The 27,423-nt window shown below is 34.5% G+C and overlaps 2 protein-coding genes across 3 annotated transcripts; one reads left to right on the plus strand and one right to left on the minus strand.

Moving 5' to 3' along the window:
- Positions 1–401: 401 nt before the first annotated feature.
- LOC133868594 (protein STRUBBELIG-RECEPTOR FAMILY 3-like) lies at positions 402–7,868 on the minus strand. Of its 2 annotated transcripts, none has more exons than XM_062305524.1 (17): positions 7,714–7,868; positions 7,244–7,419; positions 6,657–6,786; positions 6,503–6,574; positions 5,818–5,883; positions 5,628–5,699; positions 4,868–4,939; positions 4,711–4,782; positions 4,563–4,628; positions 4,336–4,401; positions 3,279–3,652; positions 2,785–3,191; positions 1,895–2,166; positions 1,496–1,634; positions 1,051–1,187; positions 750–906; positions 402–665 (listed from the first exon to the last, which is right to left on the minus strand). In XM_062305524.1, exons 2-17 carry the CDS (start codon positions 7,341–7,343, stop codon positions 603–605), a joined length of 2,265 nt encoding a protein of 754 aa, XP_062161508.1. In that variant the 5' UTR covers positions 7,344–7,419; positions 7,714–7,868; the 3' UTR covers positions 402–602. The 2 variants fall into 2 exon arrangements, with proteins under 2 accessions (XP_062161508.1, XP_062161507.1); XM_062305523.1 differs by having other exon boundaries at positions 2,785–3,194; positions 7,714–7,867.
- A 13,668-nt stretch (positions 7,869–21,536) lies between these two features.
- LOC133868599 (uncharacterized) lies at positions 21,537–22,853 on the plus strand. Its single transcript, XM_062305527.1, has one exon. It carries the CDS (start codon positions 21,786–21,788, stop codon positions 22,674–22,676), a length of 891 nt encoding a protein of 296 aa, XP_062161511.1. The 5' UTR covers positions 21,537–21,785; the 3' UTR covers positions 22,677–22,853.
- The last annotated feature ends 4,570 nt before the right edge of the window (positions 22,854–27,423 follow it).

Below are 27,423 nucleotides of genomic sequence, written 5' to 3' on the forward strand. Positions count from 1 at the left end.
ACAAAAATATCCTCCATAAGTAAAAACCTTTTCTCTAAATTTTTTATCCTATGGGGGTGATTTTTGTCATTTTGAATAGCGGAAGGAAGGCATTGCAACTCCAATAGTAGAATGGAGGAAACATTGCAGAAAGAATGGTAGTTAGAAGAAAATTAAAACTTAGCTCATACCCCTAATGGATAAGCTCAAGCCCACAAGCCTACTGGATTCCTGCAAATTAGGCCTCATAAACCTTGGGGGAACTGGAAACACCCCCTCGCCTGGTTAGCCCATATGCCTAGCAATTTCAGGCAGCCAAACCAGGCTTGTTAATCAGTCATTAAACAAAGTCAATAAAAGTCCTGTCCAAACAGATTAACATGAACAAAGTGAAAGATGGAGAGCATGAATATATTTAAAACTGAACACTAAACTGACACATCACATACTTTTCACCATAAATAGTCACATTGTTTTAAGCAATATGGACAACAATAATCATAATGAGTTTTGAATTATATTAAAGAGGCTTCCCTCTATAGAGTGACTACCAGGAAAAAAATCCACAAACACTGCATGCTCCCCACACTAAGCTGCCCCTTCTACTCCAACTGTCTTCTTCTCTAAATCATTTGTAAGAGTTCCTGGACAATTTCAGATATTGATGGCCTGAATTCCGGCTCCCGCTGCAAAAGGATTGTATGTTTAAATTGAAATCAATATATGTAGTCAAAACACTTATAATATAAAGAGTGTCAAAATACCCTCACCTGTACACATGAGGAAATAATATCAGCAAAACGCGATAACGACTTGATCGGATACCCTCCTTTTAATGAGGGATCAACCATCTTTGCTAATGCATCAATATCATGAAGCTGAGGAATTGCCCATCTAACCAAAAATTGCTCCCCCCGAGGCCGTGACCTAGATATTATTTTTAAACAAGAACACAGTTTTAGGTGAGACCAAATAATTCGCGTGAGTGATGGAAGAGTTCTGTTGGGGATGTTATGCAAAAGTGAAAGATAGGTGCAGAACATATGCATTTTCTGTAACTGGGCTGCTAACCTGTCGTACGACTTGCGCCCTGTGAGGAGTTCTAACATTACAACTCCAAAGCTATAGACATCACTCTGGTGTGTATAACTTCCCGAGTCAAACTCCGGGGCACCATAACCATAAGCAGTGAGAAGTCGTCCAGACAACTGACAGTAAATGCACCAATGTCAGCTACAAGTTATGTATAACAAAAGTCAACCATCCAGCTTAATTTTCTACCTCGCATTACCAAATAAAAGTTTCATATGTTTTAGCACAAAATCCATGCACTTTTGAGCTCAGTAACAAATAACAAATAATAAGTTTTGGCATCCTACGGTATTAACTGGTTAGTTTTTGCAATATTATCACAACTTAGGTCACAAAATTGATGCATCTAACCACAAGTCAGAATGAGGACAACATCTACATAATTAATTTGTTATCGCACATCATATCTTAAACTCAAAATTACCTGACTCACCGAACCAGATGATAGTAGAGGAGCCAAACCACAGTCTGAGACACGAACTTCAAGCTTGCCATCAAGGAGAAGATTGGCAGACTTGAAATTTCGGTGAATAATGGGTGGCTGACAGATCTCATGCAAATACCTTTACCACAAAAGAGAGGAAAATCAGTTTTTAATTGACTAAACATATACAGCAGAAGGTCTTGCACAAGTACATAATCCAACAAGCAAGTTATGAGCTCTTCAAGAGATCTCCTAGGTCACCAATAAAGGAGACGCTACAAAGAAACCTGTTTCTGACCTCCAGGCCTAACATGAGCCTTCTATATAAGCACGAAAAATTACACCAGATATTTTGAGTTAGGTGCTTTATCTTATTCGTGAGTCAGTTGTTCAACTTACTCTAGGGCTCTCGCAGCACCAAGCGCTAGTTGGATGCGTGTTTTCCATGAAAGTCTTTTATGAATCTCATCATCCACATGCAGTGCATCATGAAGTGTCCCATTTCTGCAATACTCATACACAAGTAGCCGCTGACCGTGCTCAGCACAGTAACCCACTAGCTCCACAATATTAGGGTGGCAAAGTCTAGAGATACTAGAAACTAGTTCAACGAACTCCTCATCAGTCTGCTGCCTGGAAACTTTAGTGTCCAATTTCTTGATTGCCAGTAGCTACAAAGAATCAATAAGTGGCAGATTAAATGTTAGGATCTCAATTTATAATGTGTGTGACTAGAAACACAAAGCTAACCATGAGAGAGGGGGGAGGGGGAGGGGGTGGTCAAGAATAGATCATCTCAAGCATAAAAGGATATAAAGAGTTATTCTTTTAAGATGACTTTTGAAGGAAAATTGGAAGGTTAATTAAGAAATGTCATTCTCATAAATATTTGAATCAAGGTTTGTCTACCCATATAATCGAAAACTTGGGGAAAGAGTGGTGGTTTGGGGGAAGGGGTGGGGGCTACCTAGCAGGTAGTTTTTTCACACTTAGAGGTGAGCCTAATAGTTTGACAATTCAAACCTATACTTACGAAGATGAAGATGAAAATGAAGAAGAAGAATACCAGCAAAATTCTTTAAAAAGTGACTCCAAGTATGCAAGCCTACCCCAGCAGCCCACAAAGGAACCTCCATATAACTCAATAGGAAAAAATGGAAAAGACAACAAAAACAAGCACACAACACTGTCTGAAGTAGATCCACACAACCAAGTTGAGAAGCCACACGATCAAACAGCCACATGGTCATCCTAGCAAATCAGTTCATATTAAACTAAAAGAATCTTACCTTTCCATCGGGGAGCTCAGCCCTATAAACATTACCAAGCATGCCTTCTCCAATAAAATTTTCTTGAGAAAAGCTATTTGTATACTGCTGAAGCAATGCGACGGTGAAATGTTTTACAGAACTTGTGTTCAGACCCTTAGAGGGATCTCTAGTTGTAGTTACTTTGATAGGCACCATCGGTTTCACACTGATCTTCTCAACGGGAAAGAATGGAGGAGGAGGTGGTGGCGGCAAGAAATTCATATCCATGCTGGTCGTGTCTATCTCATCATCCTCCTTATGCATTGAAACTGCAGACATTGTTTTCACATCTACCTCATGTTCATTCTGAAGCTTTGGAGTGCCAACCTTTCTTCCATTGTTTAATACATACCTATCTAGTGGTTTCACAACTGTCTCTCTTGGAACTACTAAAAATGTCAAAAAGCCAAATTTTAAGTAGAACAGATTGTAAGAGATAAAGAAATTTAAAAAATGGACAATGTCAAAGCTACCTTTCTCCATTAGACCATTTTGCGGAACCGAAGATTCAGTGTATCTAAGCTTTTCTCTAGAGCCCTTATAGGCACCAATATCATGCCTCTCAGCATTTTTTTTCTCTTTCCTTCCTTTCAAGCATCGCAACTTACAAAGGCACAGCCCGATTGCAATAAGAACTAAACTCCCTACAACAGCAATCCAAGTGACCCTCTTGGCTGTCAAAATTTCCCCGGCTCCTGTATGCTTCAGGTTTTCTGGGACAACACGTCCATTTGCTGGTAGCCTAGGGGCTTGTGCAGAGTATGTTGCCGCTGGAGCCGCTGCAAGAGGAGGGGCTGCAGTCGGGGGTGATGGAATAACTGTAGTATTAAATGGATTTCCATCTTTTCTGCAAAATAGATGCTATTGTTACCAAAAGAAGCAACAAAGTAAAAGTTAGACAGTATAAATATGGTGATAAAATGGAACATTAGGCACACAAATTTAAGCCATACCATTGGACTTCAATACAGAACAATGGGGATATCTAGAAGCTATTATTATACTACAATAGTAGTATCCATTGTGTCCCCTGTGACTACTCCATAGAGGTCAAAATGATAACAAACCTAACCGGTCTTGGAATGATAAATTGGTTAGAAGATGGGATTACTCATGTTCTACTTTATGATCTTAAATAAAATACTAGGCATTAATGGCTGCTTTACTAAGCCTAGATAGGTAAAACATTGTCATGCCAGACGAGTTAATATCCAAAAAGAAAGGGGGAGAAGGGAAAAAAAAATTAAGAAAGAAAGAAGTATCAAGTTGTTCAGTATTTTCCTTATGCTTCAACAACAATACATTCATGCTTTCTCTGATAAATTCATACGTTCATCTATAACATACAAATAACACAATTCCCCTGTTAATTAAAATGAGACCACGGAGGAACCATTAATGTCATTATTTCACAGGATTTGGCAAAACACAACACAACTATATCCATGTTAAAAGACAAATCCATATATTGTAATTGGCACAACATATAAAAGGGGAAGGAGGGGGGGGGGGGGGGGGTTGGTACTTCACCTGAAATTTGGAATACTCAGTAATTTTGCAGGTATAGGTCCAGAGAATAGATTGTTCTCTATGTTCCTACATAGCACGAAAAAAAAAGAATTTGAATTGCTGAAGGCAGCACATAGTTCCTCCCACCAACTTTTGCATCAGTATCAAATCCTCCAATGGTAAGATTGCCAAGAAACAATATTAAGAATATGTAAAAATAAAAATCAAAGAGGATGAAAGATGGGTACAGATCCAGCAGGGGAAGATCGTGTAAAACATCAAGGGTCCCAGAAAGTTGATTGTTCTGCAAGTGCCTGCATAGAAAGTATATAGTTAATGGAAATTATTATGTATAGTAGATTTACAAAAAGAAATTATATTGAGACAATTACTCACAATTTGGTAAGAGCTGACAAATTTCCCAATGAGGGAGGCAAATGACCACTTAAATTGTTGCTCGACAGATCTCTGCACCACAATATGTGATCACAACCACAAAAACAGAAAAACAAGATGAATGAAAAGCTATTCGAACAAAAAAGAAAATGCCTACAAGTTCATCAAACCAGCAAGCTGTTGAAAGGTATCTGGTATTCCCCCAGTTAGAAGGTTATTGTTTAATGACCTGCGGGAGGAAATTAGACTTTAGATGAAGAAACATATCACAAGAAAACAATAACAAACCAACAACAGGACATTAAGGCTCCATTTCTTTCAACGACAAATGGTTTATGGATAATATTGTCATGTTTTAGTATGTTTAGTGCCATAGAAAAAACTAATCAATGGAAAACACTTTCCTGAATCCTGGTCATCTGAAAATTACACCCCAAGTGGTAGGAAATGACTTGCACTTTAAGTAAATGTAAGTCATTTTCTGGGATGCAGTCCTCTCTTTTCTCTCTTTCTCTCATCTTTTTATCTCTTCTCTCTCTCTATCAAGCCTTTGCCTCCTCACCTCCACACCGCCACCACCACAACCACCCTCCTCACTCCAGCACCACCTCCCCCTCCCTTCTCCTCACTCCTCTACATCGCCGCCACCATCTCCCACTCCCTCCTCCTCAGTCCTCCACAGCACTACCACCAGCTCCCTCTTCCCTTCCCCTTCACTCCGCACCACCACCACCACCTCCCTCCTCAAACAACAGAAATTTCTCACGTAAACAAACATTAAATTTCATTTTTAAAGTCTCAACCAAAAGCCAGAAATAGATCATCTAATATTTTGCATTGAAAACATTTCCCTCAAAAAATGTTTTATTTCGAAACAAATAGAGCCTTAGTATGATTAAACTTTAACCAAAACTTACAAGTCCATCAATTGACCTGCTGAGGACCAAACGTCGGGGATGCTTCCGATGAATTTGTTATTCGAAAGAGAACTAAACAAGTGTAATAAACAAAAGACTCAAATAATGTCAAAATAGGGTATTTAAAAGCATGACAGAGTAAAAGTAGTTTGCTCTCATGGATAGGGAAGTGAATGAGGTTTAAACGCACAAGTTCCTGACGGTAAGGGGCAAAGTTGATGGAATAGGCCCGCCAATATGGTTGTTGCTCAAATCTCTGCTCCATAATGCAGCACAAAGCTTCATTAGATTCTAGAAAGATATATTTAAACAGTTAAACAATTGAAGTGGCAATGTAATTTGATGCTTCCTTCTTGAGGTGGTCGAACCATCCCCACCGGTCGGTTTTGGAGGTAGCTAAACAACCCCCAGGCTATGGGGGTAATTCAGCTGTCCCCAAAGGCTGGTATTGGGGGTGGTCGGCCAACGCAAACCAAGTCTTTTTCCTTTTTTTTTTCTTTATATTTTCCTTTGTTTTTTATAACTTTTTATTCTAAGGTAAAATTGTAATTTCATAAGAACTCTGCCACAAAAAAGACCAAAATTTGTACAAAATGATCATTTTCGTACATACGCATACCACATGAATTTTTGAAACTACAGGGATTTATTTGTTCCTCGGACAAACAAAAGGGGCTAATTTAGCAATTTTCCCTATCTAACATGTTGACATTGATATAACAAGTACATATAAATTCAGAGCTTGAGGCATTTATATTACACAAATTGGATTCAGATAACAGTGATAATAGTCACTCTAAATGATGTCAACCTCATTCATATGACAACTGCATGCACATATGACACAGAAAATTGCAGGTAATCGTGACACATACATTGCTAAGATCGATCCAAAGTATCCCAAGCTATCGCCCAATACTCCTCCCAAATTTACAGCACTAAGTCGTCTGTCAACCCAAACAGCTCAGAAGATCAACAAAGGAATGAAAACTGATAAATAATAACTCAAGAGTGGGAGAATCAACATACAGTTCCGTTATGTTTGAGAAAACACACTCAACACCTTGCCACTTATCCCCGCATGGGTCTCCTCCAACAAGAAGCCACCCAAGAAGTGGCGGGTACCCCAGAGCAACATATAAGCTATTAATTGCCATAACTGGAAAAGGAATAGACACAACAAGATAATCAATATACAACTCCATAGTGATATTTGACAACGTCAACCTATAATTTCTCGGCTAAGAAAACAGAAGAAGCTAAAGAAAAAAAAAAAACAACCATATTAGAACTTCTATCTATCAAAGCGGGGAAAATAGTTTGACAGTATGTCAAAGAATTCAGTAAAATTCTTCATAAGAACTGAAAACTACGATTTATAATACAGCAAATTATAGACAAGCAGGGTTTAACATACACCAAGAAAAGAAAGAAATTTGAAAATTTAAATACTTAGCCACTCTTATTCTAAGTTGGGTTTACAGAAAGAATCAATCAAATGAAATAAAATGTTAATCAAAGATGCCACCTTCAATCATTTTCCTTTTACTTTCCCGAGAACCAAACAGAGCACTGCTAGACAAATATAGTCAGAAAGTGTGAGCTCTGTACGTTACCATCGAGAGGATCAGTGACCCCGACACAAAATCTCGCCGTGGAAATCAACATCAACCCAATACAGACTCCCACACAAAAACTGCGGTTCATGCAACCCATTTCCTCAGCAGCAAAATCCCAGCTTTCTTTTTTCTCTTTCTCTCAGAACTCTTTTCCAGAACCAACCTCCAAATCCCTGAAATATCAAAACCCAAAAGCAAACAATAAACAAACTTTCAAAAAGAATCACTATTAATTAAAAAAGAAAAAGGAACCCTTTAGAGCTTAGAGCCTAAGGAACTCAACAAAAGTGTGTGACGAAGATGCTTCAAGGTCTGAGAAAAACACGATGATATCCAAGCTTACGAAAGGCTAAGCTGAATGTAGCTAAGAGGATTCAGAGAACAACATTGGGAAAGATTTTAGCAGAGATTTGAAGACGCAAAGGGGAAGAATATAAAGGATTCGATGGCCTTATTATTTTAAATACCTGCTGGAGAGCTACCCAAAGAGAAAAGTTTCCGGCTACTCGGGCTCCACTGTTCGCAGATCAAACGTTCTTTTCCTTCTGGGACATGTCAATGGAATATCTTTTTGACAGAGATTTAAATTCTAATCATATATTTTAAATTTTTTAAAGACCTCCGAGAAAACAAAATTAAAAGCTTGGTTGAGTGCCCCCAGGCCCCAGCCTCCAACGTTTGATTTGGGTTGGGACCGGGACCTGACCTGGTACGTTACACGACCCCTTCGTCTTCTTCTCAAAATATATTTTTTTATTAAAAAAAATAGCCTCATATTTGACTGAAACAGAATTTTCTTTTCAAATGTTCTTCGGAGAAAAATAGGTTTAATTTTGAAAAAAAAATAATGAACTAAGTTTTTTAAAAAATACAGTTGCAAATTTATGGATTGAATTTTTATTTATTTTAGGACTATATTAGAGAAATACATTATCTACATTCTATGGAGCCCTAGCCCAATGAGTAATATTTTTTTAGGAAAAAGTAGACATAACTTCTTCAAATTACTATTTCGTTATCAATGTTCTTCCAACCTACTAATTGTGTCAATTTCTCCGCCTTAAACTATTGAAAAAATGTCAATATCCCTCCTAATGACAAAAATACCATTCTATAAAATTATTTAAAAAAATCTAAAATAAAAAAAAATAAAAATAAAAACTGGTTTTTCTTTTTTTTTTTTCATTTAATTTTTTTAAATAAAATTGTTTTATAATTTTCAGTTTTTTTTTTCGTTTTTTCATTTTTCAATTTTTTTTTGTTTTTTCATTTTTTTTTTAACTTTTTCTTTTGTTTTTTTTTTATTTTTGTTTTTCAAATTTATAAGGACATTTTTGTTTTATTGGAAAATATATATATATTATGGTTATTTTTGTCTTTTTGTTAGTCTTAGGATGTGACATTGACATTTTTTGCCTTTTGATACTTTGAGGGAGATACGTATACTTTTGCATATTTTTAATGTTACCTTTGTTGTTGGGATGGAGGGTGTTTTTTTTTTTTTTTTTTTTGAACAAATAGCATGTGCTATCATTAATATTGCAAACAGCTTCAGGGCTTACAACTTAAAAATAAGGGACAAGACCCCTCATTCTCTAAGCCATAAAGATTTGACTTAATAAAACAATTGCCTAAACAGAAATACAAATTTTACAAAAATGACACTTGAGCTTCTCTTATAATAACGTTCACTCTCTAAAGAAAGATGGCTGATCTAGCAATTAGCAAACAAATATTCCCATAAAATTTGAACCAAACACAAACAGACTATAACTGGAGAAACATGAGAAGAACACAAAGACAAAACAGGCCAAAACATCAAAACAAGCCGCTGGCAGTGGGGGAAGGAGGCTAAGATGCCGGACGGCGACGCGTGTAGGACACGCACCATCAATAGTACCACCTATAAATTACCATTGAATTTATAATAACCCACTACTAAATTTTGATTTAATAATAATTTTAAGAATTACATCAATTTTAAATTGAAAAATAAAAATATTAAATTGCATTGCACCGCACACGATAGTGACGTTTCCATTAAGACGAACCGAAAAAATAGAGAAGGCAAAAAATGTCAAAACCACGTTGCCCATGTTTTCCACATGAGATCCAATAAGTCTAAATTGATTCCGTGGTCAATGCTCTATAGTCTATAAAGCTGGAAGAAGATACGTATACCACAGTTTTTCCTTGTTACTACAATTGCTTAGAACAAAATAAAAGAAATAAAAAAAAAAATACTTAGGGTCCGTTTGAGATTGTAATTTGGTAGACAATAAATGCAGTTTTAAACCAAATTGCAAAACATAAATAGTTTGGGAACTACGTTTTAAAAAATTGTGATTTGAAAACACAGAAAAATCTGCTTTTTTAAATCGCAAGTAATAAGGTGTTTTTTTGAAAACGCATAATTTTAAAGGCTAATTTGCGATTTTAAAGGCTAAACTGCGATTTTGCCAAAAGCTGAACTGCATTTTTAACTGCGATTTTGCCAAAAGCCGAACTGCATTTTTAAATTTTTTTTTTTTTCAAATAGCACATTTTAAAAGCGTTATTTTAAATTGTACTTTTTTAAATCCCAAAAAACAGACCTTTAGAGTATACTCTATCTACCACTCATTGACTCATTCACGTACCATTGTTAATCCACTTTTGTATTAATTTTAATTAAAAAATTAATATTAAATTAAAAATGTCACGTTACTATAATGAGATATTGCTAATTATACTTTTTCTTAAAAATAAGAGAAAAATTGGCTTTATACAATCCGCAAAAACAAAACTCAAAATACCAAAAAAGTTACTATAGAGAAATACTAAATGTTATTCTTGTATCTCTCTTCTATTCCTAGGAGCTCTAAGAATAATCATGACTTTTAAAATTATAGTTAAATCAAAATTTATTTAATAATAATTTTAAAAGTCACATCATTTTTTAAGAAATACAAGAAAAATTGACATTTTAGCCCTCCTTTTTTTCTTTTCTTTTTATTTAAATAAAAATTAAAAATTAAAAATTAATTACTAATGCTATAGTTATCGGAAATAAATAAAATTTTACTAGACGATCTTCATTCAGGTTGGCATACAATTTTTAGAGGCAACTCCAATAGTACTCAAACAAAGAAGGCAGTGGAGCGCCTCGACCGCCACTGTCCCATGTCGCACTGCCACTGTTCCGTCGCTCGTTCTGTCGTTGACTGCACTTGCGACTTTGACAGAGAGTTCAAGACTGACATGTCGTGGCCCACTTTCTCCATAGGCTTCAACTGGAACTAACCGAGGTTTAATTAGTGGAGCAATGATAGGCAGGGGCCAACTTGCCGGTCCTTGCCCGCCCCTTTTCATTAAAAAATTATTATTTTTTAATTAAAAAAAGTCTGTTGGAGGCCAACAAGTCGGCCTCCAACTATCATTTCCCCTAATTAGTGGGGTTGGGATGATTTTTGTAGCAGTTTTAGAGCACCCATGGACAGGGGACGGTCAACCGTCCCCTGTCTATCATATTCTGTTTACTAAACAGGATGTTCAAAGGTCACCCACATGCTTAGAATTTTTCTAGTGGAAAATTGGGACCACAAAGTTTGCTCTTCATGACACACATAAAAATGGGTCAATGTTTCTTTCTCTTTCTTCTTTTTTTTTATTATAAAATGTTAGAGAAAAGTCACATATCCCTTTCAAAAATAAAAAATAAAAATCAGAATGAGAGAAAAATGGTAGGAGCGGAGAGTAAAAAGGAAAATGGAGAGGATGAGGGAGTATATTTGCTCTTTAATTATTTTTGTACATAGTTAGCAAAAAATGAAAATCATAGATGACACTTTATTGTAAGAATTTTGTTTGTATCTATGACTATGTAACCTTATAGCATGTGGCTATGATTTTGCAGAACTTTATGTAGTGGCGGAGCCAGGAATCTGTCTTATTAGGGACGAAATTAAAATAATAAAATATAATGATAAATTTTTTTTTTATGTGCTATATTTTTATTATAATATATAAAAGTATGATAATTACAATTCAAAATATAAATTATAAATAATATATGTATCACAAAAAAAATGTATCTATCAAACTTCAAAAATATATGTCAAATTAATATATTAGTTAACATGTAGGCACTAATACAAAAAATAAAAATAAAAAACAAAATACAAAATTAACTTTAAAAATAAAAAATAAAACAAGGTGTAATTGTTGCCACGTTGACAAGACACATTGCAACTTACAACTTGCAACGATTGAAATTCTAAAAAGTATCTATAAAAAAAAATAAATAAATAAATAAAGGGAGAAATTCTGAAAAGTAAAACAAAGACAACTTGTCGACCACAGATTTTTATCGTCTAGAAAACTGAAAAGTCAATGAACAAAGAGAATAATTTAACAATCATTGTCTCACACAGTCACTCTCAGCTTAGTAATAGAAAAGGAAAAAAAAGAAAGAAGAAGAAAAAAGTAGAAGGCTTATGTTGCGAGAGATTGTCGAGGAAGAGGCGGAGATGCTGGAAGCCAAATAACAAGATTTGTGTTATTGGCTTCTAATGGTTGATTTTTCTATGCAGAAGTTCTAAAGTTTCCCCAAAATGGAGAGATAAATGTCTTTTTTTTAAAAAAAATGAAAAATGAAAAAAAAATATATATATATTAAAAAAAACAAATGAAAAAAAAAATAACTGAAAATTATAAAAATATTTTTTTAAAAAGAAGAAGAAGAAGAAAAACCAGTTTTTATTTTTTATTTCTATTTTTTGTTTTTTGTGTAACTTTTTGTTATTTTATATTTTTTTAATAATTTTTTTTGTTTTTTTTTTAAATAATAATTTTATGAAGGGTATTTTTGTCATTATGAGAGACATTGACAATTTTTTTGTAGTTTATGGGGAAACATTGACAATGATGTTGTAGTTTAAAGGAGTATGTGTACTTTTCTTTAAAATTTTATATTAAATTGACATCTGTCATTAAATCACATGATTTTCATATGCATTCTTTAAATAGGATTAACAAATTGTGTGACATTTGTTTTTAGAATACGTGATTCTCCCTATAAAAGTCACAAACTCTAAAGACAAGTCAATTTAATAGAATAAATTATAAATTTTCTTAACCCTTTTTTTTTATTTTTTTATGAGCAATGTGAGACTGCTGTTCAAATAATAACAAAACCCCCATTGTCCAACGTAATTATTTTGCAGCAAGGGGCCACATCTTTGGTTCAGCTGTCACAGCTGTATGCAGACGTACACCCTTCCTAAATCCTAAACACTTTAGGTCATGCATAATTGTAGTCTACCAAATTTCTTTGTAAAAAAGGAAGCTTATATGACAAAAAGATTAAACAATTGGTTGAAAGATTAAAAGGGTGCCAAAAAGAAGAGGCACATTATTAATCTTCAATCCCACTCTTTCTAGGTGGAACTATGATGCCCAAAGTGAGTTGCCCCTTCCACTCTTCCATCTTTTCGCAGCAGCAAAATTGATATCAGCCTATCATGCATGTTTGTTAATGTATTTTGAGAGTATTTTTGGTTTTTAGTTTGAAAAAAGTGTTTTGATGTGACATTAAGGTGAACAGGGACGGAGCTACCCCAGGCCTTGGGGAGGTTAGGCTTGAGGTCTCCCCCTAAAAATAAAAAATAAAAATATATATTAATTTTTATTTATTTTTTTTTTAGTTTTGGCCCTCCTAAGTTATTATTTTTCAATTTGGACCTCCCAAATCCTAAATCATAGCTCCACCCTTGAAGGTGAATACTTTTCGTGTTTTGGGTTATTTGTTAATGAAGCGAATATGGCTAATAGACTCATGTACAACTGACATGCAACTGGATGGCGTGACAGTAAAAATCAGCAACTGAATCAGTACTTATAACGGCCACGTTATCCAATTGTATGGCAGTTGCATAGTAGTCTACTAAATATAATTACTCTTATTATTATTTTTTTTGTTTTAAGGACAGAAAATAAAAAAGACAAGAAAACAATTTTAGCAAACATAGCCATTGGCTGGTTCATTGACAAAGGTTGAGAGAGCTAGATCATGTGTAGGTTCTATGTATATCAACATGAAACGCATTTCTTCCTTGTTTTCATTGACAAATGCTGATTCACGACAATGATCAAACACTTGTTGGGCGTAAATATCATGCTACTTTAGTTGCCCATATATACATGGTTGGTGGATTGATAATTGGTGAAATAAAGTGCAGTGATTATTACTCTCTTTGTAATCCTTTTAGTCAAGTCACTCCATTGTCATGGGGTGCAAGAATCCATTTCCCTTGCGTGAAATTTACATTTTTAATTTTAATAAGCCACTATATTCAACCAACATTGCTTGATACACCTTAAAGAAGGCCGGACAAGCACGCTTTAATTTTCATTCCCGAGCTAATCAAACTTCTATATATGAGAAGATAGTGGCTCGTTTGGGTGTGCGATTTTTTATATTATATTTAAAAAAAAAAGTTGGATAAAATCTAAGTAGAATTTAAATTCTAAAAAATAACCCAAATATGTTTTTTGAAAATAATAAAATATAATTAAAAAAAACAATTATTACCCAAACATGTCCCAAGTAATCCCTAGGGCTAGATATCGATTTATACAATATTGGAAAATATGGCTTTGGCAAACATGCTTGGGCTACTTTATTTGTGGGCGCAAATTTTTATAATTTTAGGTGTCGGTTTGGTTTAACGGTTATAAAAAAAGCGGTTTTTTAAAAAGTAGCAATTATAAAACTCATTTAATGAAACACGATTTTTAAAGTGCATCATTTTCGGGCCGGCAATTTATACCCTCATGCAAGCTATTTAAGTACAACAAAAAGTTGTTGTGGGAGCACATGCTGCACTCCTTAGGGGCAGTTATGGCTATCAATCAATAAGAGATGTTCATCATCATCTTGGCTTCTTCCCAATTTGGAAAGCTATCCTAATGATTATTCATTATTTATTTTGTAATTCCTAATTATTAATGTGTAAATATATTAGTTTAAATTATCAAAATTCATATTTTTAATGGAAAACTACATTTAACCCCATCCAACTTATATCTAAATTGCAAATTTGCAATGCTCTTTTAAACTTTAAAAATTTTCAATTGAAATGTTCCTAAATGTTCCATCATTCAGGAACGAAATTAGGAATTTAATGCTAGAGGGGCTAGACTGCGTTGATTTTTTTTTTTTTTTTTTTAAAAAAAAGGGTAATCATAATGAAGTTTAATTAAAAAAAAAAAAATCTTAAAAATACTTAAAAGTTTATTTTTATTTTTTTTAACAATTTGTTCGGTGGGAGGAGGGGGGCTGGGAGCCTGGGAGGGGTCATGACCACTTCCAACCCCCTCCGGTTTGTCCCTTGCATCATTTAAAAAATTAAAATGATGTGATAATAAATTGATATCTAAAATTTAATTTAGATTATGAAATAGATCATTTTCATTTCCTTATAAATATAGTTTTTAAGAGTTTTTTTTTTTTTTTTTTTAATATATTGGGATATAATAAGCCAATGTGAGTGACTTCTGTAGTTGTAACGTCTACGACAGTCACTTTCACAAGTTGTTTAGGTAACATAGCTAGAAATATAAATGTTGGATGTACTCTCAAATTCATATTCCTTTACGTGTGGCAGTGAAAATCACCATTAGATTTAAAATTCAATGGTAATTCATAAAAAAATTAATAGTGATTTTTACTGTCACGTCAAAAAATGTGCATCTGAGACTGGAGAGTTTGAACTTGATAGTGGATATAGTATTTAAGAAGATGCAAGATTATAAAGGCTATTTTATTCGTCTTAATTTCGGGCCGGAAAATACTAATTGAAGTTAGCACATCCATATTTAGATTAGATAGTTTTGGTTGGAATATTGGTAATATATCAGTAGAGGGAAATGATAGATGCTTTGAGGTTGGCTGCACAATATTCCGACGTGGATACTCTAATTACTCTATAATGTTGGACAAAGATGGTTTAATATAAATTGAGGTATTTTTAATTTAGTATAAAATATGAAAAATAAAAAATAAAATTTATTTACTTTTATTATTATTATTATTATTGAAAAGTACACTAGCCTTCTCCCCTATCATATATTTCTTCGTTTGGTAATTTTTGATGTAATGTGTCATAGAAAAATGTCTATTATTTTCATCTTTAAGAAAATTTAAATTACTAATTTTATTTTATTTGATTTGGACCTCTTTCTACTAAATATATGTAGATATATAATTTGATATTTTGCAAGGACCTTTACTTTTTTTATTCATTTTTTTTTTTATTTTATTCTCTACTAAAACTTGTTTTTATGTACATTTAGTATTATTATGAATATAGTTGTTTTTAAATTTGGTTAAAATAGTTGGTTGTTCAGTTATTAATTCTTTAGTTAAACCGATGTTATGTTTGAGTGTTATTAACAACAAATTTATCAAGAGTTTTTTGTTTTTTTTTTTAGATTGAATTAATTTTTTTATTTTTCTTTTTCCTTTTTTAATATCTAGAATAAGAGAGTTAGAGCCTAGAGGTATGAAAGAAAAAACGAGAGAAATAGAATTGAAAGATAAAAAGTCAAGTTTCTATGATGCCTTTAGGCTTTAACCTTCTCCCTGCAAGGCATGGATACCTTTGTCTTTTTTTTTTTTTTTTTTTTTTTTTTTTTTTTTTTGGCAAAGATGCATTTCAGAGGCAAAGAGCAAAGATGTCTCTCTTGATCTTTATTTAATGCCATATATTGTTTTATTATTTACATACCGACATAAAAATGGCAAATATGCATCTAATAATAATATATATATATATTACACTTTGATCGTTGTTTCTTTCCATATTACCTTGTTAGGTAATTATTTTGTGGAAAAAAATATATAAAAAAAAGGACCTCTAACAAACAACCGATTTTATAATAGCCTTTTCAATTTTCAAATGCACTGATGGACTAGCGGTGGCGCGCACCACCCCTGACTTTCAAAGGCCACCTCAGAACTACCATTGGGGGTGGCCTGCGAGGGGGTGCCTATCGAGCCACCTCTTTTTTTCTTTTTTTTCTTTTTTTTAAATTAATTTTTTTCTTTTTTAAGTTTTTAATTTCTTAAACTTTTTAGTTTTATATTAATGGTTTTTTAAAACACACACACACATATATATATAAAATTTTTTAAGATAATAAGGATGTTATAGGAATATTTCGATAAAAATGGCCTTTTCGGCACACTTTATTAGTTTGATGGGTCATATTAATATACTTAAAAATTTAGAGAACTATTCTAAAATCGGTTTTGTTCATAAGGCTTTTTTATATTATTTCCTTTTTTTTATTATTATTATTACTTGAAGACTTATTACTTGGCATGCATTTGGTATGTTTTGGGCCATTTGTTGCCTTACACAACTAAAGTGGCTTTAGGTCCAAAATGCACAACCAGCCCAAATTATAACCACCAAACAAGAAATGTGCATGGCCTTTTTCGTCGTTAGCCTCTTTTTTGTTGGGCCTCTATCTTCTCTAGTCCTACCACTTGTTGATTTTTCTTGTAACGTGAAGCTATTGTATTTACCATACGTAGGTCCTGCCATTTCATGTTGCAGCGGAGACATTTGTATGGAAGAAAAATTGATAGGAGTAATACAATTTTTACTACAAATTTTTTACAAATTAATGTGTCGGTCGACACCGATTACAGTCCAATTTAACTTATTTAGTGATTGTCTTATAAAGTGTCAAGTGAACTTATAAACTAGCATGACGTACAGTTTACGTGGCACTGCTATGTCAACCACGATCAAATTTAATTGTTTTGTGACTGAATTAATAAGTAGAGTCAAATAATACATCACCACACCAATCACAACAAATTTGATTGTCCTACAAAGTGTTATATGGACTTATAAATTGTCATGACAGATTATGTGGCACTGCTACGCCAACCACAATCAAATTTAATTGTTTCGTGACTGAATTGTTAAGCAGAGTCAAATAATACATCATCGTCTAAAGTTCTACTCTACTAAGTGAAAGTCATGCACGTCTATGGTGCTCGAGTTTAATTGGGTATGTTTGGTCAAAATTGTTGAGGTTAAGGTATTTGGAGTTGTGAAGGTGTGGCCGGTGCACATATTGTATTATTTTTTTTTTTAAGTACTAATAAGAAGTGTTTGATGTGATATATAAAAAAAAAAAATGAATAGTAATAAAAAAATGATTGATGTGTTATAAAAAGTGATAAAAAAAAAAAAATTGAAATTGATTTTTTTTAAGAAAATTGAAAATAAGGAGAGGGAAGAAGAAGTTGGTTGCCAAATGCATCCATCATTTTATCTTTCGATGTGTGCGTGGTAGGTAGTTTATATGAGGCGATGCAATTAATGAAATTATTTCAAGCTTTTTTAGAGATGAGATTTCCCCTGCCTTTTCTTTCAACTCAATCGTTGGCAAGTAAGACTCTGTAAAACATGAATTTATCTATTATTTGTTTCTTTGGTTTTCTTTTATCCCCATCGCGTGGATTGGCGCGTCAATTTTCAAAAAACTTATGTGTGGGAGGCAATAGCAAAACTTCGGAGCCTAAATTAGGATTGAAGGAGTATAATTTATATTCGGTGGTGGCAAAAATCAAGACCTTTTTGCCTACCAATAAAAAGTTGACATATCAGCATGAAACAAAAAAAGCACAAAAAAAGTAAGTTTTGAAAAATACTGGATCATCACTCCTTCTTTCACTCTTTTAGTCTTTAGAAGAAAAAAATTAAAAAACAAAAACAAAAAATCCTCCCAGCCGTTGCCCCACACGGCTACGCCGAACACCTATGGCCCTCCCGAGATCGGCAACTTCACGGCCGAACCGGGGCTTTTCATGTTACGTGGAGGCGTCGGAACTTGAGGAAGAAGACGACGACGCGGCGGAGTCGAACGAGGTGGGTAGTCCCTGGACGGGAAGGATCAGCTCTTCTCGGACCCAAAGTTGGCCGCGTGGCCACCCCGGCCACCCCCAGGGTTTGGGGTGGCCTTCGGGCCAACCCTTTTGTCCGGGCTGTCACTCACCGTCGTCCGGGCTGTCACTCACTGTCGACTCCAACTACGCCGATCAGCTGATTGGTGGCGACTGTGGTGGCGGGTTGGGTTGGGGAGGTGGTGATGGAGAGGGGATGGGTTTTAGCAGATTGGGTTTATGAATTTAGTGTGATTGAGTGTTTTCACCCTATAGTGATTTGGTGTGCTAAACTAACGTGTTGAGTGTTTATTGGTGGGCAAAAATATCTTGTTTTCTGCAATGACCTTATAAAAGGGGCTCTCTTGAAGGAGAGCTCATCCAGGCATTTAATGAGAAACCTTCTATCAATTTCAATTAGCTGAATTCTGCTTTTTCTTTCCCTTTCTTTCTTTGATTATGCAGAGCTGTATTAATTATGTAGTATGGCTCTAGGCTTTCACCTAATAACCAACTAATGTGGAATTGTAAGACTTAACACTCATGACAATCTTTATAAATCACTCACTCTATAAAACAACTTTAAATTAATTAGTCATTTTGGGGTGATAGCGCAAATGTGACTATAACTTTTCTCTAAATCGTTACAGTTAGGGTTCTACAAAGCAGGGTAAGTTATTCATCGAGTCCAAGTCCATAATTGAGTATTCTATAATATTGGTGTGGCAATTTCAACCAACTTTTAGAATTAATTATTATTAAAAAAAAATTAAAGATTTATTAGGACAGAAAAGAGAATGGTAAGATAGTTGTAAAAAAAAAAAGTGGTTAATAGCAGTTACAATCTGCCCTCAAAGCTAATAATGGCATATTGTTCTTTGCCATTAATGATACTCTCTGCTTAAGCATGCCCCCATTACTCTCGTGGGGTCGAGAAATTGAATAATTCAGGGCACGTTCAACTGTAAGATGCACCCACTTTATTAGTCACTCAACCTCCCCTCATTGTCTTTTCCTTTAGTTTGTTTGGGGTTTCTTCTTCATCCTGCACATCGGATTCCCTACCATATCCTATCCGAATTGCATAGAATAGTAGGAAATTGTGAGAGGTTTCGATAGAAGTCAACTTACCTGAATAATGCACACTTTTATTTTGACGTAAAATATTTTTTTTTGTTGGAAAAATATTTTTGGTGAAGTCATTTTTTTTAAAAAAATGTTTTTTGTTGGTTTGGCTCGGTAGATAATGAGCGACTATGAAAAATGGTCGGGAAATTTCGGAGGTTTAGCGATGGTCTGGTGAAGGTTCAGTGGTTTGAGAAGGAGACGCTCAAACTTAAAAAATTATTTACGAAATTTAAAAATGGAATTCATTTTTCAAAACTAAAGGAGTTTTTTTGGTTAAACTAAAAATATTTTCGGTTTGCTTATTATTTTTTAGTTGCACCAAACATTCGAAAATACGAAAAACATTTTCCAAAAAATACATTGCACCGAAACAAACCGACCCTAAATAACTTTTTTACCCGACACGTACTCATAAAAAAGTAAGTTTTTACTGAATAAGGATTTCAGTACTTTATTGTCCAAATTGCTCATAGGACCATACCTATTCGGATAAGTGACTGAAAATTTAGAAATAAATACAAATCAGTGCTTATGGTTGGAGTAAATTACAAATCGTTCTCTGTTGTATAAAAAATAATTTAGAGGTCATTGGGGAAGGCCAAAATAACAATTTAATCCCTGTAGTTATATTCCTAATAGATTCCATTAGTGTACTATGTCAACATCAATAAAATGATGACACGTGTAATTGTTAATATATATATTAAATAATAATAATAAAAAAACAAAGGATTCAGCTGGAGGTTTGGCAATTAATTAATTTTTTTTTTAAGTTTTAAGTTTTATATATTTATATATTTAATATATTTATAGTTTTTTATTAAGAGAGGCACATGTTATTATTTTATTAGTATTAATGTGGACACTAACAGAATCTGTTAAGTGTTTTGACAGAATTTGACTACAGTAATTAAATTGTTATTTTAGCATATCCTGATGACATCTAAAGTATTTTTTATATTGCAAAAAATAATTTGTAATTTAGGCCAATCAAATAAATTGATTTTACATTTATTTTCAAAATTTATTTAGATAAATGAATTTTTATTTGGATTTTTTTTTATAATAATTCAGACAATAAATTGTTAAAAAAAATTTAATCTATTTAAATTTAGGAAAAAATAGTCAGCCGTGAGGTTCTCACAATCTGACATAATCCCCCATGGCCAATGGTACTATTTTAGTTTTAGTTATTTTATTATTATTTGAAGGACAGAGGCCATGTTCATGTAAATCTAGGACACATTGGGGTTCAGTCATGTGGATCCCAAGTTAACAGGGTCAGAAGCTATTCTCACCGCTGGATGGCTAGTAAAAGAACCCCACACACGTGTTCCTTCCCAGAAATGGGAGTGCGTGGCCGGGACGGACCGCCCATACTGATTGGACATTACATATGTTAATTCACATGTCAGTGACGGTAGCAAAACGAAACACGCTCTTCCCATTGTGATAAGGAAAAAGACTCTGCAGCTGTTGAGCAGGTTTTTTAAGGAACACGTGGATTTTATTTAAGAAGTGCACAATAATTATACATCAATTATTAGGTTTTTTTATTTTTTTTATTTTTAACATGTCTACACAAGAGAGAAAAAAAATAGAAGATTCGAACTAGTGATCTCCGCTTCATGAAGCATGATCCCCAACCGATTAAACTACCCGTTAGGGACATTAATTAAGTCTCTTATGATAATTGCTCATAAATAACGGATGACTTTATTCAACTTCCGCATAAATTTATACCGAAAGCCATCGAAGTGAAACATAAAGCACTAGTAACTTTATGACACGTATTTTTTATAATAAAAAGTAATATATATATATATATATATATGCTCGAGAAAAAATAATTGAAGGGATTGTTGAACTATCTCCAAATTAGCTAAAAAGTGGTGGCTCAATCCCCCTAAGCCGGCGAGAAGCATGTTATGATAATAAAGTTACCTTTGGGTAACCCTTCCCCCTTATTAATTATAAAGATAAAAAGACAAAGAAAAAGGTGACCTTTGGGTATGTTATGACAATAAAGTTTATAATTATTCGATTATACAGAAAATAAATTTTTGAGATTTTTTTTTTCTTTTAATTTGATGGAATATAAATTTTAATAATTATTATTTTAATTAAATAATTTAAAAGTTACCATCACACAGTTTGGTACAGACTACTACTGTTGGAGATTGTACAATAAATACATTTCATTGACGCTTACCAATCCATCCATCCATACGCTCATTGAGGGCTCTTTGAATCAGCCAACTACCTCAAAACTTTAGTCCTCTTCTTGTCTTCCATTTCCATCACCACACTCACTGCTCCGAGACTGCACCCTCTCCGGCCAGCTACAGCGTCTCTCTCACCAGTTTCCGGCTCAAACATGGTGCCCAAGAGGGGCTAGACTTGAGCCCAACGCAACACTATCTCAACGTGGCGGTGGGTCTGCCCAGTTTTTCCTCCAAAAGATCTCAAATGGGTTGCTGTGTGAGCTCCGGCAAGCCATCAGCTGCACACAAACACCACCAGTCTCTGGTGTCCGATGCCAATGAAAACAGAGCTTCCCATCCTTTAGCCGAAGAAGAGACCGTCAAAGAAGTGCTCTCCGAGACCCCGAAACCCAAGCCTCCGCAACAAGACTACCAACCCACGTTACCCACCACCAAACCGGTCTTCGACAACGTCAAAGACAACAAGAGCAACGACGACGAGGAGGACAAGATCGACAAAATTCACTCGCCCATCAATGCCGCCACAGACAACGACGTCTCCGAGCTCTCCGAGGTCTACAGCGTGAGCGAGAGCGTGTCCACTACAACCACCAAGAGAGACGAAGACGAGGAGGTCCGTCAGAGAGTGCACAGATCGTCCCCTGCGAGAGCGCCGCAGAGGAGCCGAGCTCAAACTGGGGACTTGGGGGCCAAGAGAGAGAGGCTTCTCGGGAAGTCTCCGACCCGGAGACCCGATCAGTCTCCGGGTCGGTTTAATTCCGGGTCGGTCCGGCTTGTTCACGGCAGAGAACCCATCTCTGGGCGTGGGTTGAGGGCCGCTGAGCCACCCCAGCCCCGTCGGGACCCTTATGGGGAGGCGTCCAGCAGGCGGTCCAGGTCGCCGGCGACCCGTGTGGACAATGGGCCGAATAGATCCGTCATGGGTCGGAGCCCGTCTGCCAGGAGAACGAACAGGTCTCCGAGTCGGGTCAAATCGGCTCCGACTGAGACTAACACCCGGAAAATGGAGCAGACCAAGAATGATATCGATAATGGCACGGAGGGTAAGTGGCCGACTACCACGACAACGACGAGGACCACCAATGAGTCCTTGGATAACCCACTTGTGTCCTTGGAGTGTTTCATTTTTCTCTGATTTTTTTTTTTTTTTTTTTTTTTTGTAAATAATTTTAATTTTAGTATAAAAGGTCAATCTGGGGATTTGGAAGGATTTTGTCTATCAGTGGGTTGGGTGATAACTGATAAGGAGATGACACAGTCTGTGTCTGAATTGTCACAGAAACGCCATTAAATTGACCTCTGTTTACTTTTACTCTCACAGGCTTTCAAAGTTGTCTCTCTTGTGCTGGTTGCCCAAAGATTGCGTTTCTGCAGAATAATGATTCTTGTACTATGAACATAATTTTTTATTTTTTTTTATTGTTCTTTTAGTGGCTTTTTCTCGTTTTGAATTTGAAAGATTGAGGAGTGAGGTCACTAAAGAAATCCTACACTCAACCAAAAAGTACACATTTTCAGAAATAGAAAAATAGAAAATAGGAGAATCGGAAATATAATTTTGTGATAAGGCCCATATGAATGTACAATATATAAGTAATGTAAATCTTGTAATAATGATCATATTTTGATATTATGACATGATCAGAATATGATTCTTGATTATCATATGATAAGGAAAGAATATCACTTCGATTTTAACATGAGTAAGCTAGAGTTTGAAAGGAAAATTAAAATGAGTTGATAGTGCTAGGAGATGAGGCGAGTTGGTCAGGAATGGTGGCTCAGGACAATGCGGTGGCCAAGTTATAAAAAAGATTTTTAAAAAAGTTATTATGATATATTGTTAAATTCAAGAGACATTGTGATGGAGGCTTTGTTTTTAGAGTTTTTGTTTCGGCTGTTGCAATGCCTTCCCACCTCACCCTTATTGAGGAATCGGGTAGGGTTAAAGGGTTACGTGAGGGTCATGACCCGCCCTCATCTATCTTGGTGCATATTACCTCTTATGCGACCCATACCTTGGCTTTTCTTGCCAAGGTCTAGAGGACCGAGACATTCTTGACTCATGTGGGGATAAACAATACGAATTTCTTGTTTGTTGTTTTCAAATTTGTTACCTTTCTTTTTTTTTCAAAAAAAAAAATCATTATTTTGTACATTCATTATTTCAAAAAAAAAAATCATTATTTCAAAAAAATAGTTTTTGTTTAATACCTATTTCTAGGCAACATGAATTATCATTCAGTATGGTCAATATAATTCTCTTAGAGCACTAGCAGCAGATTCCTAACAATTTTTCCTATATTTAGGGAATAATACTACTTTTTGCTTCCCTATAAAAAAAGAGCAGTGATTCACTACCACCTAAATATACAACTTTTCACCACCTTGTCTATGTGGCAAGGTTGTCCCCTACTTTAATTTATTTTAAAAAAATAAAAAAACTTAAAAAGTTGTGGGGGACCACCTTGCCACATAGGCAAGGTGGTGAAAAGTTGTATATTTAGGTGGCATTGAATCATTATTCATAAAAAAATACCCCACAATAGATTCCCTTACCTTTCCCTATATCAATTAAATATTATTTTTTTACTCTTATTTTATTATTTTTTTTCTCTTTCCTACTTCTTCTATATTCTCTATATCAATTAATTATACTTCTTTTATATTAAAATAATACATAGGGAATAAATAGTAGACATGTATACATTGGGAATCACTATTCATTGCCAACCCTCTCATCTAAATATAGGACATCTGCTGTGGGAGGTTTTTTGATGTTTTTCATGAAATTTTCCCTAAATATAGAGAAGGGAACCAATATAGGGTAACTGCTATTAGTGCTCTTAGACCTTATAACTGTAGATATAGGATGAACTCTCAGACTAAATCACCTCATCAAATTATTGTCTCCCTTTTTGCTTCTACTTTTCATATTTCCTATTTTAACATGGTATTAGACATGGGGCTTCTTATTGCATGTCAAATTAAGAACTGTTAAAAAAAAGAAAAAGAAAAAAGAATTGCATGGACACGTCATACTTGGCCCCACATTAGTTTCTTACGACAGAAGAAGAAAATGATGGTCAGTGGTAATGATTTTATATTCGAACAAGATCTAGTGATGTCGTCTACGCCCAGGCTGGCTTCCATGGTGCACCAGAAAACGAAAAGGTACTAAAAAAAAAAAAAAAAAAAATTCTAATAAAAAATAAATAAAAAGAAAGCTGCTAAAAACCATTAAAAGAAGAAGAAGCAATCTTGTGCTAAAAACTATGGCAATGATAGTACTAGTCTAAAAAGACTAAAATTTAGTGTAACAAGGAATTCACATTGAAATCACTTTTGGGTAATTGTCTACTTAATTGTATAGATAGGTTTAAAGAAATTCTTTCATATTTATTGTCCGGATGACAATGAGATCTGAATCTTAAATCGGAATCTCTTGCAATTTTTCTATTTAAAATAGTAGATAAATTTTAGTAATTCTAATTGTAGGGGCTCTCGATTCCTAGATCGTCGCCCTAACTTGAAATTTAATATGAGGTGATTGTTCATAAAATTATAAGAAAATTGTATGCATATTATACTCTGTTTGTTTCGACGTAAAATGATTTCCGTCGTAAAATAATTTCAACAAAATCATTTTCAGAAAAAATGATTTTTTCGAAAATATTTTTCTGTGTTTGGCTTGCATGAAAAAATTACAAAATGTAAAAATCAGAGTTTGGCAAATGCCGCTGGAATTCAGCAACGTCCGATCGCTGTCGCCGGATTCCGGAGAGAAAGTTTGATAGGATCTGGCCGGATCAGGTCATATCCGGTAGGATCCCAGCAGTTTTGGCAAGATCCGGCTGGATTCCGGCCATTTTGGCCAGAATCTAGCAATATTTCGGCAAGAATCTGGTGGCCGGCATCCGGCGCCGGCATATTTCCTGCGACCGAATGTTGTTGGACTTCGGCGCCGGTTGGATTCCAACGATCAACAATTGCTAAATTCTGACAATCAAATATCAAACATACGTGTAAGAATGAAGAGTTTAATTTCGGAAAACGATTTACGGTTTTAAAAATCGTAAAACGTTTTCCAAAAATTAAAGAAGCTTTTACGGTCAAACTGAAAACGATTTTCGTTGACCATTATTTTTGCCCCTACCAAACAACGTAAAATACCGAAATCATTTTTTAAAAATCATTTTACGCTGAAACAAACAGAGCATTAATCAGTGAAAGCAAGTAAATTCTAACATAAAGGTGCCTATAATTTTGTAATACTTTTTCAATTAAGACATTAAATATTAATCACTCACTACATGAATATTATGGAAATATCCTATACAACTATCATATAATTGAGAATAAATGACTAATTATTATAACCATATTATTAAGTTGTATATAAGTATATAGGTCTATTAAATAGCGTTATATTTTGAATGAGAGTTGAAATGGAAGGGAGGGAAACCTTTTTTCTATTTCTCTTTTTGGTAGCCGTTGTGGCATGGAGACAATTAAATAGTGGTCCTAATATTATATTAAGCCGTTGGCTTTTGTGAGTGGAAAGCAAATGGGTAGTATCGGATGTTTTTTACTGTTTCTTTGGTCGTCTCTATCATGCAGAGACAGACAATATTCTTTGTACTCCAATCATGTGGATCTCTTTCTTTTTTATTTATTATTATTTTTTTCCTATCAATTTTGATACATATAATTACTGAATTATTTATTAGGAATGCTCCGTTTGTTCCGGCGTAAAATGATTTCTGAAAAATGATTTTGGTATTTTACGGTGTTTGGTAGGGACGAAAATAATGGTCAACAAAAACCATTTTCGGTTTGACCGTAAAAACTTTTTTAATTTTTGGAAAACGATTTACGTTTTAAAAACCGTAAATCGTTTTCCGAAATTATATTTATTGTCATTACACGCACGTTTGATATCTGACTGCCCGAATCCTACAATAGTCGGTCGTCCGGAACCAGGCAGCACCAGAATTCGGCATCATCCAGGCACCGGAATAATGCCGTCGCCGGAAGCCAGTGACATCCGGCCACCGTCACCGGATGTTGGCGGACCAGATTCCGGCAGAATCTGGCCGGATCTGTCAGGATTTGAAGGAGTCCTGTGGGAATCCGGCAACGGCCGGTCGCCGTTGTCAGATTCCGGTGACAACTGCATTTTCCCTTTTCGTAATTTTTTCCTGTGAACCAAACGCCAAAAAATATTTTCGAGAAAATAATTTTTTCTGAAATTGATTTCGTCGAAAATATTTTACGACGAAAACCATTTTACGTCGAAACAAACGGAGCATAAGTATGACCGGTTTGTAGTAAATTTCTTACAACCCACATATAAAATTGACATGTATCCCTTTATATGTGTGCTTCTCACCTGTTTTTTTAATAGCATTAATAAAAAACATGTGTTTCTCATATACTTAAAAGACACATGTCATTTTTATATATAAATTATAGAAAATTTCTTACAATTCAGTTTGTATAAAATTTATGTCCATATTAAAAATAATAGTCCTTTTTGTATGCTTTTCCTAGTTTTGTTGCTGCAACGAGCTTTACGCAATTTTCTGGGCCAAAAGATAGAAGGCCTACCTTATTTTTAATGCTTCAGTAATCTTGGATAATTATTATGGACACAAGGCCCATTGTCCTGCAAATGAAGGAACAAAAAAGCCCATCCCCTGGTGCTAAGGGCTCAAGCGATTTTTTTTATATTTTTTTTGGTTGCATTTGTGGTGGTTATCTTGCTTATGAACATTCCTCTTTTTACACTCCCATTCTACACCTTCCCTACTCTCAATGTGTTTTGAGAATTTTTTACTTTCATTTTTTTTTTTTTTTTTTTTAAAAAAGAAAGAATTAAA

This window comes from Alnus glutinosa, chromosome 5 (genome assembly GCF_958979055.1).
Source record: "Alnus glutinosa chromosome 5, dhAlnGlut1.1, whole genome shotgun sequence".
Lineage (NCBI taxonomy): Eukaryota > Viridiplantae > Streptophyta > Magnoliopsida > Fagales > Betulaceae > Alnus > Alnus glutinosa.